The sequence below is a fragment of the Pseudorca crassidens genome, chromosome 3 (genome assembly GCF_039906515.1).
Source record: "Pseudorca crassidens isolate mPseCra1 chromosome 3, mPseCra1.hap1, whole genome shotgun sequence".
NCBI classification, from domain to species: domain Eukaryota; kingdom Metazoa; phylum Chordata; class Mammalia; order Artiodactyla; family Delphinidae; genus Pseudorca; species Pseudorca crassidens.
This window is the reverse complement of record NC_090298.1, coordinates 98066476-98088569: the sequence shown is the minus strand read 5'-3', so window position 1 is coordinate 98088569 and position 22094 is coordinate 98066476. Positions and strand designations below refer to the sequence as shown.

The 22094-nt window shown below is 37.8% G+C and overlaps 1 protein-coding gene and 1 long non-coding RNA gene across 8 annotated transcripts in view; one reads left to right on the top strand and one right to left on the bottom strand.

The window, feature by feature from the left end:
* Window positions 1-5874, bottom strand: part of DMXL1 (Dmx like 1) — a 262636-nt gene extending 256762 nt beyond the window's left edge. For 2 of the 5 annotated variants that reach the window (XM_067731507.1, XM_067731509.1), the window contains exon 1: window positions 5272-5872. In XM_067731507.1, coding sequence (XP_067587608.1) covers window positions 5272-5358 — 87 coding nt within the window. In that variant the 5' untranslated portion in view covers window positions 5359-5872. Of the gene's footprint in view, window positions 1-5271 lie in introns of all 5 variants that reach the window. The other 3 variants (XM_067731511.1, XM_067731506.1, XM_067731510.1) reach the window with 3 other exon arrangements.
* Window positions 5242-22094, top strand: part of LOC137221592 (uncharacterized) — a 41128-nt gene continuing 24275 nt past the window's right edge. For all 3 annotated transcript variants that reach the window (XR_010942069.1, XR_010942071.1, XR_010942070.1), the window contains exons 1-3: window positions 5242-5380; window positions 5921-6105; window positions 10021-10158. This is a non-coding gene — a long non-coding RNA (uncharacterized lncRNA). The remainder of the gene's footprint in view (window positions 5381-5920; window positions 6106-10020; window positions 10159-22094) is intronic.

Here is a 22094-nt window from a genome sequence, read left to right as displayed (position 1 = left end):
GAATGGATAATGATGTGGTACATATATACAAAGGACTATTACTCAGACATGAAAAAGAATGAAATATTGCCATTTGCAGTGACATGAATGGACCTAGAGAATATCATACTAAGTGAAGTCATAGAGAGAAAGACAAATATTGTATGATATTACTTATATGTGTAATCTAAAAAATAATACAAATGAATCCATATATAAAACAGAAACAGACTCACAGACATAGAAAACAAGCTTATGGTTACCAAAGGGAAAAGGGAGGGGGGCAAGTGATAAATTAGGAGTATGGAATTAACAGATACAAACTACTATACATAAAACAGATAAGCAACAGGATTTACTGTATAATACAGGGGACACTATTCTTGTAATAACCTATAATAGAACATAATCATATATATGTGTGTGTGTATACACACACACACACACACACACACACACACACACACACAATCTCCAAATCACTTTTCTGGACACCTGAAACCAACACAGCATTATGAATCAACTGTCCTTCAATTTTAAAAGTCAATCAATGTAATTCACACATAAACAAAATAAAGAAGAAAAAATAAATAAAATGTGCTGTGTGTGATTTTAAAATAATCCATTTTTACTAAATTCTTAAATAAAAATAACCCATCTCCCTGGTTTTAAATAAAAACCTAAGATGAAAAAAAAAAAAAAAAAAAACCTAAGATGTAATACTATACATAACATTCTAAACCAAAATCTAAAACTAGTTTTATAGATTTTTTCCAAAATAAATTGTTCTGAAAAATTCATTTCAAGGTGCCCTATTACTATCAAAACAAAAAGAACAGCACTGGTTCATCAAATAAATTGCCACACTACCTAAGCTTCAAAATTAATATGTATATATTGTAATTGGTACACTAGCTGCTTCTGTCAAAAGATCTGTAATCAGAATAACCTATTACTAAGCAATGAAAATTAAAGTGAGAAACGAAAATCCTTTTATTAGGCATACATAATATTGGGTTTACTAACTTTGAGACTAAACAAGGTGCAAAGAAAGAACTGAGTTCATATGTGTGCTTTCAAGCATACAACTGAAACATGATTTTTAACTTTAAATTTGGCAGACAACCTTCTCCAATATTCAAAAATTACCCAAGGCTGCCACAGTCAGCATTCTAATTTGGAAATCCTGTGATTTCTGTACTTAGATTTCCTGTTTTTACTGTTTTGTTTTAACCAACCACACCAGGTAAATATCCCAAAGAATTTCTTCCTGGTATACTTCCTGGTTAAATGAGTTATGTTTGGCATGTTGTAATTAACATTATTCTCACTTTTTTAAACACAACATTAAGAATTCGTATTACTTCAATAATTTTAAAGGAACCTTAATACTATTTAAAACATAAAATTTTTAAATAGGCTAAATATGTAAAAAGAAGTCCAATTTGTACTCGTAATAGCATGAGTACCACAAAAATCATTCTCTTTCTCCAGATACAAACAGTATCAAACTTTCCCCTCCTGTATCTCTCCATCCACAAACATTAACGTGCTTCTCCAAAATAAGAACCTCCTATAAAGGTTTCCCTACAGTGAACAAAACAAAAAGTTAAACTACTATTACAGAAAGAAGGAGAATGCTAATTCAGCCTCCATTTCTCTACCAACACCCGGATAGCTGCAGTCAGTCTTTTGACTTCTAATCTGGGTCCCCTTGGCTGGGAACACAGAGTTGTCTAATACAAAAGGGAGTCTGGAGTTATTACATGTTTGTTATCCCTCGTATAACAAAGGCATTTAAATTCCCAACTAGAGACAGCAAGTCCTAAATATTAACACAATCTGTCTCTTGGAAATTATCTCCCTTTCCATTTCAGTAAAAACACAATTTCAACACGAAGTATGGATAATCTATTGCATGCACAGAAACATTAGAAAATCCAGATTCTAACTAACTATGCCTGTTTTTAACTTATTATTTGTCTTTTACAAATAAAATTTTTATTCTAAAAACAAAAGTTGTCAACAGATTAGGTCCAGGTTGCTCATATACTTTCACTCTAAAGACAGTATGAAATTAACAAGGGAAAAGGAGTGAGAGAAAAATTCATGTAAATAAAGAAAAATTAAAGAATTTTTGCTTCGGATATCTGAAATCTCTCCTGGTTACTCACCTGATATTTATGGCAAAATGCGTAATAAATGACTTTGGAAAAAAATTTTAAACTTTAATTGAAGTATTTTATTTGGACTCAAATCTAAATTATTAAAAATATTTTTTTAAAAACACAATTTTTAATTACATAGATAAGGCTTCTTTATCTATTAGTCATCAATTCAACCAGTATTTATTAAGCACTTTTTATGTGCTATGCATTATAATGAGTTTAGCCTTTATAATAACTGACATTTTTAAGGGTTTTACAGGTACTAAGCAATGAACTTAGCACTTTTTCATGTAACAACCCTATGAATAAGTTCTTCTTTAGCCTCACTTTACAGATAAGAAAAAAAAGAAATTCAAAGAATGTAAAAGAACTTGCCCAGGGATACATAACTAACTATAAGGACTAGGTTGGAAATCAAATTCAGGTAATGACTCTACTATTAGGTGACATCAGTACTTCAATCACTGTTCCAGGCACTCACAATGAAACTGTGGAAGACATACACAAGGCAAGACAGGTCATTAATATAACGAAAGCGCAAATAAAGTGCTTTGAAAGTATAAGAGAAAAGGTCATTGCCTACTAGAAGCTTTCTTATTAAGAGAAAAGTCAAAATTGTTTGATGCCAGTTTAAGTAGTAAAAAAGTATCTAATACTTACATATACTAACTATGTTAGTAATTTCATATTTTAAAATCAAGAATCCATGAGAAATGGCACTCAATTTCATTTCAATTTAAAACCTGTCAGACTGTATTCAAAAAATGAGATCTCATCTCTTGTAATCTTTCAAAACAAGAACAAATAAGTTATCTGCAAACATGCAAAGAGATGAATTACGAATGTAAAGTCTGTCTTTAGAGAAGGCATAATGTAACAGGACAAACAAAGTAATTCTTCAAGTGGGCCTGCAAGAAGATTTCATGTCCCTAGCTCAAGTAAAACTGGAATTTGGAGAGAGTTTTTTAGTCTGCACATACCATCTACCATTAATGTTTGCTCTCTTTCTGTGAAAAGAAAAAGAAGCCAAAATCAAAAGAGGTTAAAAACAAAATTCAAGGAGTAAACAACAGATTCTACATTTTAGCAAAGACAGTAATTTCAAGAGAGATAAATTTAAGATGTATATAGTGTCCAGTAGACTGAGGGCAAGAAACGTGGTTTATAACGGAATATCAATTTAATGTTAGAGAGTCAGGGATGGATTAGCTGCAAAGGAAAAAAGATGATTGTTAATAAACTATCACCGAAATTATAGAGACCTGGGATCTCTTTATACTAAATAACAACAAAATGTTTATTTTTACCTTATTTACTGGACTGATTCCTGAGATCTGGAAGAAATCTGCAGTAGGCTTGGTGGGAGATGATTAAAGCCTGGTCTATGGAAACAGACTTTAAAATTCAGTAGAACTGTGCAACAAGCTACATGATGGCGTAGGATAGTCTTATCTTTGGTACATTAACTCATTTCTCCTTTAACATAACAGAAGCATTCACCAAGATTTTATATACACTTAGAAGGATCATCTAGGTGTATAAATAGGCCATCATATTGTATATGCTTTGAAGTTCATATCACTGCTTACATAGATTCTGAATGCCTTCTCAGAAAAAGTTGTTAGAATTTACATTGGAGGAAGCACTCATATAATTTTAGGAGATGACAGAGAATGTAATGTTACCATCCTATAATCTACCACTAGCAAAATCTTCTTAGGATGATCTTTATTTTCTAAATAGCAAGAGCAGTGAGCAATGTTCAACTGCAGGGAGACTATGGTTGCCCACTGAGACTCTCAGAGTTCACCCTCCTCTTGAGCACTGAAGCGAGGTCAACATTTAGAATTAGAATCTCTAAAACTGCTAGTGTCAAGTGCAAGTTAAGGTGTGTGTGAGTCACTCTACAGGGGAGGTACAGACTCTATTCAAAAGCAAAGTACTTGGTTGGCACAGATCTAAAAGCACAATTCAGGTATTAAATGCCTACACCATGTTAAATAATGACTACTTTTTTTTCCTATTATTTATTCCGACTGATAAAGATGACCAAAAAAAGTCAAAATCGTTTGAGAAGAAAACCTAGGGCATCTACTAAGATGTTTATTTTGTTTCACTTTTTTATGCAAAATTAAGTTTTAATCACAACTAAGAGATAGCTATTCAAGTTGTAGCAAAAATCATGAGCACTATACATATATTCAGATATAGGCTATCATGTGCAATACTGACTTATAGCTTGAAATTATTATAAAAACTATACTTAATTCTTTAAAAAAAAAACCGCTATAGTTAAGGCAGAAAATGTCAATATACTGATAAACAGCAAACGTTTGGGGCCCTCTTCCTTTCACTATCTGGGGAAAACAAATGAAAAACAAGACACTTTCATTTAAACTTTAACCTGGAATTACCACTACACATCAAAGAGGAATTTTACTGAGAAACAGTAATGCAACTTTTAGTAATTAATGTGAACAATCTAAAATAAATATAAGCCTCCCAGGACTACTAAACTGTTACATATGGAATTCAAAGGATGGCAGGAGTGAACCATTTACGAAAAATAGTTTTTTCTTTCCAAAGTTATTCCCAGTGAATTTAAAGAAAAATAAGTGAAAAGCACTGTTTTCACTCAGCGCTAGTTGTTGACAGCTACCTGTTTTTAAGACACCCATTCTTTTCAACTACAAAGACACTTGACCTAAACTTAGAGGAAGAAATGAAACCAATCCCAACTATTCCTCAACTTGACAATTAGAGCCTATGGAGTGGGGCAATAAAAAGCCCACATACACATTACACACCAACGATTCTCGGACAAACGATTTTAGTAAACCTCCCCAGCCCAAGGACGTCAGATTAAAAACTTTAAAAATCCTACAAAACATTCTAATTTCCGAGTTTAGCCTCTGTACATTAAATAACTCAATGACCGAAGCGTTACTGCCTCCTTCGTTCTCAAAGGCCAGGTACGCCGGCCCTAAGGAGCTGGGACCTCCGTAGGAGACGCCCCGCGAGGGCGACGAGGCTTTCTCGGCCTCTGCCCGTCACTCTGGGCCGAGCCCGGCTGACTCAGGGGCGCGGACTCGCCACAGGCGACGCGGGAGCCTCCCTCACTCACCGTGAAGCGCTGGTCGCCGACGCTGCCCACGGAGAAGCAGTGGTCGCCAGGGTTCACAGCCCCGGTCAGCACCTGGTGCAGGTTCATGTCGGCGCCTTAATCCAGCAACGTACGTCGCGTCCGGCTCATGCCCGGGGTCAGCGACCGCTTCCCTCCCGCTTTCCCTCACGGGCGGCGTCTGCTCTTGGGAGGAGACGGCGGCAGCGACAGGCGCCAGGAGCGGGAGCCGCTCAGCTGCGGCCCGCAGCTCATCCCGAGCCCGCGCAGGCGAGGCCCGGAGGGGGCGGACCGGCGAGCGGGCGGAGCGCCGCGCTCTTCCGCGCACCTGTCACAACCCGCGCGGGCCCAGGTGAAACTCGGGGTTGACCCAGCGGCTGCGACCCCGGGCCGACCCACCGGCCAGGAGGGACACGCCGTCCACAACACTTCCTCTGTGTTCTGGGTGGCTGGCCCGGACCGAACCCGAATGGCGCAAGTAGCACCCGCTAGTCCTCTGCCCCCTAACCTGGCTTTTCCCTGCTCCGGTGCCGGCCACCCCCACTGGCCTCGGCGGCTCTCTACGCGTCGCTAGGTCCCTTTGGCGGAAATATCGCGAGATTCTCGCGGCGAAAAGGAACACTGCGGTAAACGATTTACTTTTTTGCCACAGTGTGCAGAACGGCAAGTGGAAAACGCCTCTTCGAGTGAGATGTTGGCCAATCCAGAGATCCAGTCCACCTAAGGCTCCGCCCACTGCTGAGGACAGACCAATCTTTTTGAGGCTTGTGAGGGACGATGTGCGTTTGAATGTTGAACGTAAGGAACCTAGTAAAAACATGAAGAGCCTTGGAAGAGGTAAGGGTTGTCAAATTATGCTTTAGGTTGGGGCTTAATCTGACTGTTGGGCCAGAAAGCGTAAAAGGGAGAAGTGCATTATAAATGCAGTTGCGGTGTCTTCGGCCTCGGTAGAGACTACAAGTCCCAACAAGCACCGCTCCCCTAGGCGTCCCGCGAATACTCCCAAGTGAATGTGAACCCTGCAGTGTCTCTGTCCCCGCGCAATGGTTACCTCGGCAGGACGCGCGTTTCCAGTTCGCTAAAAAGGAAAATTTTGAAAGGTTTAAACATTTGACAAGTACTAAAATGAAGGGTTTTCGCCAATGTTTAACTTAACATTCGTTTTGAAGTAGTGCTGATAACAGTACTGCAACAGCCCTGCGTTAAGCTGTTTTGGAAAAACCTAAGAATTCCAGAATGTTTAGTGTCACAGTCTCAACTGTGAGATTCAACTCTAATTGTATTTTAACACAAGTTTTGTATTATTATTGATAAACATCTCTTTATGTCTCCTCCCAGGTACCCTCTTAGGGACAAACGGTCCTGTATCCCAAGTGTCTAGTGCAGTGCGCTTTCCAACCTAGGTGTTCAGAAAATGTTAAATGAGTGAATGTAAATAGGAACTCCCCACCAAAAAAAAAAAAAAAAAGTAGTTTTTTTTTTAAAAATTGGTGAACTGATTTTGATTTTATATCCTTTTCTTGTGGTAAAAAAACAAAAAACAGAAAGCAAAACAAACAACCCCCCAAAAAGTTCACACTATTACTTGGGTAGGAGGAGTACTGGTAATTTTATTTCCTTTTGCTTTCCCTAAGTTTTTTGCAGTATACATATACTTCGTTTAGCAATAAAAAAAAGTTACTTAAAAAATAAGTTTAAGAAAAGAATCTCAAAATTAGTGGATATATGTATAACAGATATACCTTGCTGTACAGCAGAAACTAATGCAACATTGTAAATCAACTATAATAAAAACTTTTAAAAAAATAAATTTAAGAGCCATCTCCCTTTTCTTAATTTGAAAGATGTAAATGAATTCCATTATTTATCCCAGTCTCCTCATAAAAATAAGGGATTTAAAACATAACTTGTCTTAAAAAAAAAAAACCTATTTTATTGAGGTCTAACATACAGTTTAGTTTGTGTTTTAATTATTCAGATTTTATTTTAAATGACTTTAAGTTAATTTTATATTTTAGATCTTAAATCAAGGTTTTTCTATATTCCACATAAATTCTGTGTATAGCCCAAAGTTTAACATGTTTACTCATTCTATTCTGCCTATCTTTTGGTTTTGAAGGGCATACTGTTTAGCAGAATAAAAGAAACTAAGGGACCTAGTAGTTAGAAAATCTGAGATCTACTCCTGATCTGTCATTTGCTGTGTGACCATGGAAAATGTCTTGTAAACTTTGTTTTCGTCATCTGTAAAATTAACAAGTTTAACCTGATTATCAACACATTTTACTTGGCATTTTTATTCCTGATAAACATCTGTTAGGTTTTTTTTTTTAATTATTCAAACAGAAAGTCACAAAACTTATAATCATCCTTATCAGTTCACTCAGTCCCATGTAATTAATTTTTTTTATCTTGATCTTTTGTTAGCACTTTTATGAATTCATCAGTTTTCCATTAGAGTTCTGAAAATGCTTATTCATTCAGTTCAGCAGTATAGTCAATTACCAGAAACCTGTACTTGTCAGAGTCTTTTCCATGAATTCCTTGAAGATGAAACCCTTTTATGGGAATATTTTTGCAAAAGCATCAGAGTACACCCAGAACTGTCTGTAAATGACAAAAGACTTAAAAATGACCACGGTTAAAGATTTGATGAAAGTACATAATAATGCAATTGGCAAGGAAATTTAGTTATTTCTGAGATATATATTTTAAAGTAACAACTAGAATTATGACTTATGCCAGAACATATAAGATTTTTAGAAATTTCATGTAATGTCTGAAACATTTATATTAACATATTTCCATACAAACATCTGTTAGTTTTTATTAAATTCCTTCATCCTTGAAATAAACAAGAGTTTGACTCCTGGCCTAATCAGTCATTTAGACAAGTTGCTTAATCTCTTCGTGCTTTACTTTCCTTATCTGTAAAGTGGGGATAGTAATAGACTTTCTTCATACAATTATCATGAAGATTAAATGAGCACAGTGTTTAGCACATAGTCAGAATTCAATAGATGTTAGCTACTCATTATTATTATTAAATTAAATCTAACCTTTTGACATATTCTTTCTAAAGTTTTCATATAGTGTCAAACCTCAGTCCAAATCAAATTTTCCAGTGATGTTTGAGACACCACAAATGTTCTGAGGCCATCCCATTCTGTATCCAAAACTATGGGACTACAGTACAACAACTAATGAAAAGTGAGGACATTCCTTTTACTCTTATTCAGAAAAAAATGCCCATTCAACAACCTATCTTTGATGTTTAGCAGATGGACTCTTTCAATGAAACAACTAAATCCTTTTACTATATCTATTTATTCCACTACAACTACGGCCTGCTGTCTGGTTTTATATAGTCCTTGAGCTGAGAATGTTTTTTACATTTTTAAATGGTTGGAAAAAATCAATAGAAGAAAAATATCTCATGATATATGAAAATTATATGAAATTCCCATGTCCATTAGTAAAATTTATTGGAACACAGCAATGCATAGACATTTAGATATTGTCTATGGCTACTTTCACACTACAACTGCAGAGCTGAGTAGTTTCAACAGAGACTGTATATCCTGCAAAGCAAAATATTTACTGTTTGGCCCATTAGAGAAGAAGTTTGCCGACCCCTAATTTATAGGAAGAATCCTCTACTGCTCTATGATCTATGAAATAGCTTTTGCTGTGCAGACTGGTTGTTGTACTGCATGACCACTCAGCTTAATTAGTAAAACATTTCATGTTGATGATTACACAAGCATCTTTAAATACATCTATTGTATCCCTGATTCCCCAATATTTATCATAGCACAGAGTAGATCCTCACTAATAGTTGAACCCTGAATATAGACAGGACCTGACTTACATATATATAAAAAGAGTCCCTGAAGAACTACCTTGGAGAAGTGGCCATAGACAATCCCTTTACTTTCAAACTGCTGCTCTTCATAGATCACCCTGTAATGTCACTCACCTCCCACTTAACAAGGTTCTACTCAACCCTAAATCCAGTCCTGACTTCTTATGCAACTTGAGCATAACTCTGACCTTGTAGCAAAATTAGTAAGATAAGGAAATGGAAGAGATGGAGGTAAATTATACCTTTCATCCTCCCTCCCCTGTCCCCTCTGCCCAAAGGCCACAAGTCCACCTCCTAACACAGAAAGTCCAGGGGAATTCTTGAATCTAACTATTCCCTGATCTGTAATTGAATTTTGTTATTCTGTCCTTTGAATGCTCAAAGGCTATGTGCCTTTGTGGTTTTTCCCTTTAGTTTCTTTCATTCTTTTTTTCCCTGTAGTTTCTTTAGTTTTATTCTTCAGCTTTATTTCTAAGAAATAAAAGAGGAAGGATGGGTCTGAAAAAGGAAGTCTTTTTTTTAATAATTTTTTTTTAAATAAAATTTTGCCTTATTTTGCCTTATTGCTAGCAGCAAAATCTCTTAGAAAACCAAAGTACTGTGGTTTTGGGGACTGGCAGGACAAAGAGATATGCTCTCTTCAGTGCTGGTCTTAAAGGGAAAGGGGACTTTTATCAGACTTGAGGGGTGGTTACAGTGTAAGGAAAAGCAAACAGGCTAAACTCTGAGATTTTTTTTTTTTTTGGTGGGGGTAGGAGCATATAGGAAGTCAGCTCAGATGGAGAAGTAATCATGCCTCTTTCTCACTAGCTTATTTACTGACATCCCTGTCATTACCCTCCTCCCTGCCATCCTAAACTCATTAATATAAATCCCTTTCCTCCTAGGGCCTGTGCCAAGGGACCCACCAAGAGGGGCTTCCATCCCCATAGCCAACACCCAACAGATGAGGGAAGTCAGAAGAAAAGAGTTCCTAATCCTATAACAAAGGCTGAATCAGGAGGACTATGTTGCTGGAATTTCATGTAAGCATTCTGAACTCATTATCTCACAAAAATAATGAGGATCTCTGAGCATCTAAGATATTGAATGCCCCAGAAACCTGCCTGTATTGCCAACAGCAACCTTACTATAGAAAACTCCATCAGCAATATTATAGGTTAAATAGATATTTGAGCAATGGTATAGGACCCTAGCCATTATTTATAATACTGTTACTATAGAAAAATTAATTCCAATACCTCTAATATTTGAAGATTAAATACTATTGGCCATTAAATACTATTGGCTCACCCTCACTTGCTCAACTGGAGGGTTTTCCACCCATAAACTATTAAAGGGCAATTATTTATAAAAGCTAGTGTTTATTAAACACCCGATCTGCACTGTAATAGGTATTTTATTTATCTCATTTAAATCTCAACAACACTCTAAGGGTAATATCTCTGTTTTACAAATGAAGAAACCTAAACTCAAAGAAATTAAATAACTTGGCCAAGGTCATGTTGCCACCCAAAGATTTGAACTCAGATCTCTTGGGCTGCAAAGGCCCTTTAAGTGTTCTCCAAAGCCCCTTGAATCCCAAAGTGGATTCAGTCAGGGCCTACTATTTATTCCCTAGCTGGCAAGATGAGAAGAGACAGGACTTCTTTAAGTTGAGTCTTCAGTGATCAGCTGGTAAAAAGAACCATCTTCCCAAAACAGTTTTCTCCTCCTTCCACAAGATGGAAGGAAAGCTCACCTCCTTACCTTGACCCACACCCAGACTATAAAGGGCAGCTTTTATTAAATGGTAAAATAAACATCTCCAACCAGAAAACTCCCTGATACACAGACAATTATAGGTATTCACTTGGTTAAAGGCAAGTACTTCTTGGAATGTTTTGGAACTACCAATAAGTCACATGCATCAGATTGTGGGTCTTCTAACACCTACTGGAGTTTTCATTAAGGGGGAAGCAGAAGTCAAGAGATGTAATTTTGAAAGGCAAAGGAGAGGCCATGTGGAGGACAGCAGCAGGCAGTTTTGGTTAGCTGGGAGCAACTTGAGAGCATTGGGCTTTGGGACAGTAATGAAGTGGAGGGATTATTCTAATCAAAATCCCAGCAAGTTATTCTGTGGATATTGACAAATTGACTCTAAATTTTTATGGGAGGCAAAATACCCAGAATAGCCAAAACAATACTGAAGGAGAAAAACAAATCTGAAGGACTGATGCTATCTGATTTCAAGACTTACTGTACAGCTGCAGTAATCAAGACAGTGTGATTTTGGGGAAAGAATAGACAAATAGATCACTGGAAAAGAACAGAGAATGCAGAAATAGACTGTGATCTATAGTCAACTGATCTTTGACAAAGAAGCAAAGGCAATACAATGGAGCAAAGATGGTGCTGGAGGGCTTCCCTGGTGGCGCAGTGGTTGAGAGTCCGCCTGCCGATGCGGGGTTCGTGCCCCGATCCGGGAAAATCCCACATGCTGCGGAGCGCCTGTGTCCGTGAGCCATGGCCGCTGAGCCTGCGCGTCCGGAGCCTGTGCTCCGCAACGGGAGAGGCCACAACAGTGAGAGGCCCGCGTATAGCAAAAAAAAAAAAAAAAAAAGATGATTCCGGAAAAACTGGACAACTATGTGCAAAAAAATTAGTCTAGACACAGACCTTACACCCTTCACAAAATCTAACTCAAAGTGGATCACAGACCCAAAATTGAAACACAAAACTATAAAACTCCTAGCAGATAACATAGGAGAAACCTAGATGACCTTTGGATTGATGACGACTTCTTAGATACAATACCAACGGCATGATCCATGAAAGAAACGATGGATAAGCTGAATTTCAGTAAAATAAAAAAACTTCTGGTCTGTGAAAGACAATGTCAGAAGAATGAGAAGACAAATCACAGACTGGGAAAAAAATATTTGCAAAAGATACTTCTAATAATCGATTGTTATCACAAATACACAAAGAACTCTTAAAACTCAACAATAAGAAAACAAACAGCCTGATTGAAAAATGAGCCAAAGACCTTAAAAGACACCTCACCAAAGAAGATATATAGATGTCAAATAAGCATATGAAAAATGCTCCGCATCATATGTCATGAGGGAATGCAGAATAAAACAACAATGAGATACTACTACATATGTATTAGAATGGCCAAAATCTGGAACACTGGCAACACCAAATGCTGTAGAGGATGTGGAGCAACAGGAACTCTCATGCGTTGCTGCTGAGAACACAAAATTGTATGGTCACATTGGAAGATAGTTTGGCAGTTTCTTACAAAACTAAATGTACTCTTACCATACAATCCAGCAATCATGCCCCTCAGAATTTACCCAAAGTAGTTAAAAACTATTTCCATACAAAAACCTTTACACTGATGTTTATAACAGCTTTGTTTACACTTGCCAAAACTTAGAAGTAAACACTCTGTCTTTCAGTAGGTTAACAGGTAAATAAACTGTGGTACATCAAGACTATGGAATATCATTCAGTGCTGAAAAGAAATGAGCTGTTAAACCATGATGAGTCATGGAGGAACCTTAAATGCATATTATTAAGTGAAAGAAGTCAACCTGAAAAGACTACATACTGTATGATTTCCAACTATACGACGTTCTGAAAGAAGCAAAACTATGGAGACAGTAAAGAGATCAGTCATTGCCAGGGGTTGGCGGTAAGGGATGACTAGATAGAACACGGTGTCTTTTTAAGAGCATGTTGAAAATACTCTGTACTGTCAAAATGGGTACATGTCATTCTACATTTGTCCAAACCATGAATTTTGGTGATTATGCTGTGTCAGTGTAGGTTCATCAGTTGTAACAAATGTACCGCTCTGGTTAGGGATGTTGATAATGAGGAGGCTATGCATGTGTGAGGGCAGGGGTATTTGGGAAATCTCTGCTTCTGCCTCTTAATTTTGTTGCGAACCTAAAACTTCTCTAAAAAAATTGTCTTAAAAAAAAAAAAAGAAGGGGGACTATGATTTGGTAAATGATCAGAGCCTTCCACTTCCTCCTAGCTGAAACAGTAAGACAAGATAGGGAGGTAAATGAATGAACAGAAATTTGGGGAATGTTTCTCAAACATGGGAAGGAATAATTACAAAAGACATATATTCTGAAAGCAAAGAAAACAGAAGATGTGTGCACGGGGGAAAAAGGTTTTTTACCCAATTAGATTATAAAAAAAGCTTATCAGAACTATGCTTGCACTCACTCATGCATGTATTATAGAATAACTGATGAGGCAGGACACAAAATTTTCCAATAAAAGAAACTGCGAGCCTCTTTTCTGCCTAGGACAACATAGCAAGTACACTTGAAGCAATCTATGTCTAGGTGAGAGTCACTTGAGTGGCTCCTTTAATTGTGCAATACAAGCTGAGGCTAATTCTGCATGAAGATGGGGGAGTGAAGTTGAGTCACACACTGTCCACCAATATCTAATTAAGTAACACTTTCTCTATAAATTATACATATATAACTTATATATATATAAATTATATATAAATAACTATATATAAATAAAAGTATATATATGTATTATTATTAATTTATTTATTTATTTTTGGCTGCGTTGGATCTTCATTGCTGCACATGGGCTTTCTCTAGTTGCGGCGAGCGGGGGCTACTCTTCGTTGCAGAGCATGGGCTTCTCATTGCGGTGGCTTCTCCTGTTGCAGAGCATGGGCTCTAGGAGCATGGGCTTCAGTAGTTGTGGCATGTGGGCTCAGTAGTTGTGGCTCACAGGCTCTAGAGCGCAGGCTCAGCAGTTGTGGCGCATAGTCTTAGTTGCTCCAGGGCATGTGGGATCTTCCTGGATCAGGGCTCGAACCCATGTCCCCTGCATTGGCAAGCAGATTCCTAACCACTGCACCACCAGGGAAGTCCCAATATAAATTATTACTATTATTTTTTACCAGCAAAATTTTTTTAGTAATAGCTACGTTAGGAAAGGAACAGAGATAAACCAGAAAAAATTACAACCAATGTACAAGTGGAAGATTTTGCTGAAGCTTAGTGTGGCTCTACTTGTATTTACCAGAAGCAATCCTTGAAAGTTACAATCAAATCATTAGAATTCTCACAAATAATCCCAAATTTAGAGAGAAGTGGACGGAGAGTATATCCTTATTTTTTTCCTCTTCTACCTAAGGAAGTGGAAATAGCTGTTATATAGGGATGGATGAAAAGAGCAGTGAACAGCCAGAACCTGGGCTGCCTCTCACTGGTCAACGCTTTGACTCCAGGGCCCTACACTGAACTGGGGAAATGGCAGTGGGACTTCCCATGAAAATGGGATATGAGCCTGGCAAGTATCAGAGAGTACATTAAAAGGAGATAACATAAATCTACAAAATTCCATCAGAGTACATTCTATTAACCTCTAGGCTATACTGCTCATTTTAGGTTCCCTGGCCACAGTGATTGACTCAGGGATGGACCCCTGGGTCAATCAGAACCCTTCTCTGGGATTTCTCTGCTGTAGCTGGCAGGGAACAGTTACATTTTTGAAAGAAAGCACCACCATCTCTGAACATAGAGTGATGTCTGAGTGTTTTAGGAAAGAACAAAGAGAGAAAAGTAAAGTTCATTTTTGATTGGGAATAAGAAGATGTCATGACAATCTCACTTGAACCCTTGGTCCAGTCCTGTGTAGTGCCCATCTTATCCAATTATGTAAGACCAAAATCTTCCCCACCTGCTTCCCCCACCCCTTAAATTAGTTTGAGTTTTAATTCTGTTTCTGTCACTTTGGATCACAAGGCTAATACATGGTAACTTATAGTCCAACCAGCACGAGAGTTCCAATTTTTCTGAATCTGGGAAATATTAGCATGTGAAGTAGCAGAGGGAACAGCATTAGCTATGGGAGAAAGGCAAGAATACCATTCCTAAAAAGTGCTTTTTACATAATTCAACATAACTTGGTTCAATTCCTGCCTGTAGGATTTAAAAAAATACAAGTATAGACACCAGGTAGAAAATTAATTCCACAGAAAACGTATAATAGAGCTCTGAGCAAGTAAAAGAAAACAGAGTTGAAAAATGAATAAATTACTTATTCTGACCTTACCTGCTGATTTTTCCTTTCCATACAACAGAGGAAAGAAAAAGAGAACCTTTTTAAGAGGGAAATTCAGTAAGCAGCTTTCTTAAAAAAAACTTTTCTGTAGCTGAAATTGCCAGGAATTCAGATGGCCACAATTTTCCTGTGTTCTAGAAGTACATTGCCTTATGCTCAGTGCAGAGGCTTTTGATTGTAGTTTCTGGATCAAAAGCATCCACAGAGAGAGTTCCAGGTTGTAAACAGTGCTTCAGTTAAAGCACATCTATCTGAACCAATAATGGATTTTTAGTAAATAGGACTTTTTTCTTTCTGAATCTTAAGAGCCAGAGGTAGATAAAAGAAATGCCCTTTTGCTATACATGAAAAGGTCACTTTAACAGTATTTATTTCTGAAAAAAAAAATCCTCAAGTTTGTGATTTTCAAAAATGAAATTTAAAAATATATACGATGTTATTTTTTACCTGTTTCTAAATTTCTCTCGTTGATAATGGTGTATGGTGTCTAACATGGTACGTTTGTTTGCTTAATATTCTTCCTAGAAAGTTTTTATCTTGGAAAAGAAGGGAGATAAGATTTTGAAATTTTCTCATAGAAGAGTAGGAATGGAGACAGGCTGCTCATTGACAGCATTAGATGACTGGCGTTTTACTAATGTGTGAAAAATAAGGAGACTATAGCAGGACAAGCCATTTTGGGTAGGCAAGACTAAGACTAATTTCAGTGTTTGAATTTGAAGTAATCATGGTACATCCATGGTGGAAGATAGTTGGAGAAATGGGATTGGAGCTCAGGAATGATTACAGAGCTAGTAATATAAAACCAAGAAAGAGACATTAAAAGTATCAGGAGTTGACCCTCAGGAAGAAAGGTGGTTTCTAAGGAGAGAAGGTGAAGAAAGCAAGGAATGAAGAACCAAAAACTAAAGCTTAGTGACTACCCAATAGTAGTAATCAGGAGTCAGCTCCTCTAATGTAGTCAGGCGCATGGGAGAGGCATCAAGGAAACATAGCAGGGACTTTAAGAAGCATGTTGCTTGAAAAGCACTATGCTTCTCAGATTGTGAAAATAATTAAAGTCTAAGAAGAGAGCATTGGCATTGGATTTAGGATTTTAGATCACTGGTGACCTTCTAAATGCATAAAAAGGACATAAGGAGGCATCAACTGGCAGCAATATCTATAAATTGTCTTTGCCTTTGTACTTATTGTCCTTTTCCCAAGGCAGGAACTGAAAGGAAAACTATGAAGAAAATTACAAGGCTTGGAAGAATTAGCCCACCATGAGGGACTCAGTCCTTCAGCCAAGCCTTGAATCTGACTTGGACACTGAGAGCTCTTGAATAGATGAAGACAGTATCTTCTTTTTTTTCCTTGCCTTCCTTCCTTTTTCTTTCCTTCCTTCTTTCCTTTCCCCCATAATTCTTTTTAAAATCTTTTTAATTTTTGTTTTAGTTTTCCCCAATATCTAGAAAGCTCTGACAGGGAAAGATGCTGACTGGAGAATACTTAGACTACAACTGACAAAAGGGCAATGGTTTCCTAGGCTTCAGTCAGAGAACAAGTTCTTTGTAGCACTGGCTCTGGAGCACTGTCCTGAAGGGTCTAATTAGTTTGCTTCTCTGACCTTGATTGCTACCTTTTGAAGACGCCTTAAAGCCTGCTGAGTCTCCTAAACTTGCCAAGCCCTGCTGCGTCAGTCTAGTCAGCAATCTTGCCCTGCCCAGGCCTCTTGCTGTCTGACCACACTGCTTAGCTAACCCCATTTGGGTCACACCCTATTGCTTATGTCTCCTTTGGAAAGGCCCATCTAAGAGCTACCTCCTTACATAAATGTAAAGATATTAAACATTCTTGATGGAGTTAAAAACCAAGGATATAAGGAATCCAGGGTGGAGGGGTTGGAATTGTCAATGGTAAGTGTAGAAATAGAGACCATTGGTTAGAGAGGATAGAGGTGGGGCAAGAAATGTTCAACTTGATAGTCTTCATCTTTTCTGCAAAGTGGGATGCTAATCCTTTCCAAAGAGGGAGTATGAATTTTATAATATGTGAATTGTGTCTCAATAAAGCTATTTAAAAAAGGAATACATGTAAGAGATGGGATAGGATTAGAAAATTATTGAGTTTTAGAAGGCATATTCATATTAATATGGCAGTTCCTAGTTACGGATCCCTTTAATGATGTTTCTATATAGAGCGATTGCAATTGTCTGTATGTCCCCCTCTTCCTTTCTCATTGAAATATTAAATTGCTCCAAAGGTTTCCACAGAACCTTTTCAACTTTCTGGCAGTCATTCCAGGGGAGGAACAAATGGAACATAACCATATGTTTCCTAATCAACAAATGTAAACATGACAGATATAGTAAATATTCTAATACATAAATAATATTTATATAGTCTGTTTTAGGCTGTACATAACAGACTAGGCAGCCAGTGGTGGCTTAAACAATAAAGACATATAAGTATGTCATACAATAAAAATAGTTCCAGGATGGTACAGCAACAAAATGTGGGATTTCTCCTGATGGGCACACGTTGACTATAGCAGCTCCAGATTTTTCCTCACCAGAAAACAAAGCAGGAAGGATGGGGAAGGAAAGAGGCATTGTCCTCACTTTCTACTTTTCTTTTACCAGCGAGGAAAATCTTTCTGGGAAGTTACAAGCAAACTTCCTATTGTATTTCCATGGCCAAAATTGGGTCACATTGCAAACACCTAGCTTCAAGGGAGGCTGGGAAGTGAATGAATAACTGGCTTTTTAGCCTTAGATAAAGAAATACAAGAAAGGAGGGGACTGGAAATGGCTTTTAGGTAGGCTACCAAACGGTCTGCTACATTATTCACTGGGAAAAAGTATAATACAACCAGAAAATATTTGCTTGAGGAACTTCCAATATGAGCAGATTTCATTTAAACTGAGATAAAACTCAAAAACTGAGGACTAAGACAAGAAAAATCTCAGACTTGAACAGCAAACAAAACTTCAAAAACCAAAACATGAGCATATGAAAATATTTTATGAAAATAAAACTGTTTAAGGTAGATTTGTGTTTTGGATTCTAGTCAGTTTGGGAGAACTACAGATTTCTTGTAGTAGCAGCTAACTTTTCCTGGAATTCTCCTGTATGACTCCCAGATATATACCTAAGGGAACGAAAGGCATGGATGTTTCTATCCCAAATAATTTAGCTGAAAGTGTTTCTAACAACTACTCCTAATTATGGTATTTGTTTTTCTTTTCATTCAGTTTTTTTTTTTTCATTCAGTTTTGAATTGGGTCACATTAAGCATCTCTGTACTTCTCAATGAGGTTTTAAGTAAAACACTAAAGAAGTGCCGATATTTGGGAAAGTGTAACTTAATTTTTCAGACCTTGGATCCCTGCAAAACTCAAAACCTTAGAAAAACAAAACAACTGTTTTTCATTCAGACAGTGACCATGTCATATGTTGTGAAGGAGTGCTACTAATTAGTAACTTCCCAACTCAAAGAATATTCATTGTACTGTGGCTGAGGGCCTGCCATATCAGTAAACAAAGATGTTGAGGCCATCTAGCCATCAGCCACTGCAGCTGTCCCCGACTGTGCACCCTGAGGGGATTCAGGATGGAGAAAAGCAGGATACTGGCCCTAGATAGTTAAGGTGCATATCAAAGGAACAATTTCAATAAGCCCAGACTCTTGCATCTTCCCATATATAGAAAAGTGCTAAATTCATTAATTTGAGATGTCTGATTTTCTTTAATTAGCGGTAATCTCTTCGTGTTCCAACTACCTTATTTTTTTTTTTTTTTGGCAAAAACTCCTTTTAGGTTGTGCAGTATTTTTCAGTTGACAGTACCTTTTTATTATATAAATTGAGAAAAAGAACCACACTGGTTTTTCAATGTTATTAATGAATGAAGAAATTGTTCATAATTCTAACTTTGAGTACATTGACCCTTGGATTTTTACTTTTAAAAAAGGAACTACAGGGGCTTCCCTGGTGGCGCAGTGGTTAAGAGTCCGCCTGCCGATGCAGGGGACCCGGGTTCGTGCCCCGGTCTGGGAAGATCCCACATGCCGCGGAGCGGCTGGGCCCGTGAGCCATGGCCGCTGAGCCTGCGCGTCCGGAGCCTGTGCTCCGCAACGGGAGAGGCCACAACAGTGAGAGGCCTGCGTACCGCAAAAAAAAAAAAAAGGAACTACAGGACTGATTAAAAAGAGTACCCTATGCACTATTATGAGAGTCTATAGTATAGAAAAGAAGTTATTTAGACACATTCAAACCGTAGGCTTCAATTTCTGTCTTTTCAAGTGTATCACAGCTGACCTCCTCTAAAGATGAATAGGAAAAGTTATTAACAAATTCTGCTTATAATTAAGAATATTCTTTCCAAAGATTGTACACAAAAGACATTAAAGAAGAAAGAAAATTCACAAATAAGAGCCTATGGAAGGGATTTCCCTGGCGGTCCAGTGGTTGGGACTCCAAGCTTCTACTGCAGGGAGCGGGTTCCATCCCTGGTCAGGGAACTGAGATCCCGCATGCCTCGCAGCACAGCCCAAACAGAAGAGTCTATGGGGATCCACTCAGACCCCCAGAGTTGGTATAAAGATTATTTTAAGCTAAAGACATTTGAGATTCAACAGATGAAGAAAGAAGCTGCCTTGGAGCTTCCTTTATTAAAAGCAGAAACTTTTGGGTAATGAGGTTGCCATAAATTCCCTCTTCTGGCAGCTTTTACTCCCAGGAAGCCAAGAGTAAATCTATCATAAATCCCCTCTCTGGTGAGATTTATAACCTTTAAGAGGAAAGACCACTGGTACCTGCTTAGAAAAACATTATCACAAACTTCTATCTCTCCTTTGTTCTCCTAAAACCCATTTGTCTCTCTTAAATAAACTTATAATTCTTCCCAAAGAAGTCTTTTCTCCTCTCTCCTTTTCTCTTACTGAGTCAGGTATATAAACCTCTAACTTCAACGACTTAATGAGCTAGCTACTTCTTTTGTTAGTTCCCTTATGCATACAAATAAACTGTTTTTCTCCTCTTAGTCTGTCTTTTGTCTTTTGTCACTTTAATGTGCAGTCCCCCAATTAGTATACAGAAGAGGGTAGAGGAAAAGTTTTTTTCCTACCCAGCAAGTCTTGCCAGTTTTCACAAATGGTGCTATTGGCATTTTTGGTGGGACAGTTTTTTGTTGCATGGAACTGTCCCATAATTTCAGGACATTAAGTGTTCCTGGCCTCTGCCAACAGGGCTCACACACCCCACTGCCCCCCATCTCACAGTATGTCAACAAAATATACCCTGTACATATCCTAAATAGGATTGTCAGATAACATTTGGATTTCATATCATTTCAGAATAATTTTTATGTAAGTATGTTCCAAATATTATATGGGATACACTTATACTAAAAATACTTTATTGTTTGTCTGAAATTGAAATTTAACTGGGCTTCCTGTATTTTTTTAATAGATTTTTTTCTTGTAGAGCAATTTTAGATACACAGCAAAATTAAGAGGAAAGTACAGAGATTTCCCATATACACCTGTCCCCTGCACATACATAGCCTCCCCCATTATCAACGTCTCCTACTAGAAAGTTACATTTCCTACAACTGATGCATCTCCACTGACACATCATTATCACCTCAAGAACATAGTTTACATTACCATTCACTCTTGGTGTTGTACATTTTATGGGTTTGGACAAATGTATGATGACATGTATTGAGTAGTACGTACATCTTACAGAGTAGTTTCATTGCCATAAAAATCCTCTGTGCTCCAGCTCCCTGTATTTTTATTTTTTTAATTTTTATTTATTTATTTTTAAAAATTTATTTATTTTATTTACTTTATTTTTGGCTGTGTTGAGTCTTTGTGCTGCTTGTGGGCTTTCTCTAGTTGTCGTGAGCGGGGGCTACTCTTCATTGCAGTGCTCGGGCTTCTCATTGACATGACTTCTCTTTGCTGTGGAGCATGGGCTCTAGGTGCATGGGCTTCAGTAGTTGTGGCTTGTGGGCTCAGTAGTTGTGGCTCTCGGGCTCTAGAGCACAGGTTCAGTAGCTGTGGTGCTCGGGCTTAGCTGCTCCATGGCATGTGGGATCATCCCGGACCAGGGCTCGAACCCGTGTCCCCTGCATCAGCAGGCGGACTCCTAACCACTGCGCCACCAGGGAAGCCCCTTCCCTGTATTTTTAAATGCTTAATCTGGCAATCCTAACCCAAAGTCTCGCTAGAGAGGTGGTACCACCACTCATGAGAACTACCTCCTCTCAGAAAGAGCTTTGCCAACTTGCCTAACATTCAAGAATTCAAAAATATTGCAGTCATTCATTTATTCAGCAAATATTAAGTTGCAACATTTTAAAGTGTTTACTGGGTATATTAAGTTTCATTAGGCATTGTAAAAAACAAAAATAAATAAGACATAATCCCTAATCTCCAGGGACGGTCAAATGCTCGTTCCCCCACATCAGCTAAACAGTCTGTGGATACGACAAAGCTGAGTTTATTGTTTACTGCAGTAAGAGAGAACACTACCACAAAAGTGTCTTAATGGTGTCTCAGAGAGAGGACAAAGTTGGGGTATTTATTGAGATTGTGAAGTTTGGTTCAAGGCAGATCTTTTAACTTTAGGCGGAGAGGAGTGTTGATTAGGATTGCATATGGATCATTATTGAATTACATGGATGTTATAGTTTAGAATTAGTAGACACAGCAAGGTGAGGCTTTTGGGGCAAGTCTTGGGATGTAAACTGTTGTTCGATACCTTCTATTGAGGAGTTGATGATTCTCCCAGGAAATTCCACCATTTGACATTTTCCTCTAGATCAAATAGTTAATGTTTGTTTACCTTTTCCTGGGAAAATCAGTAATTATCCT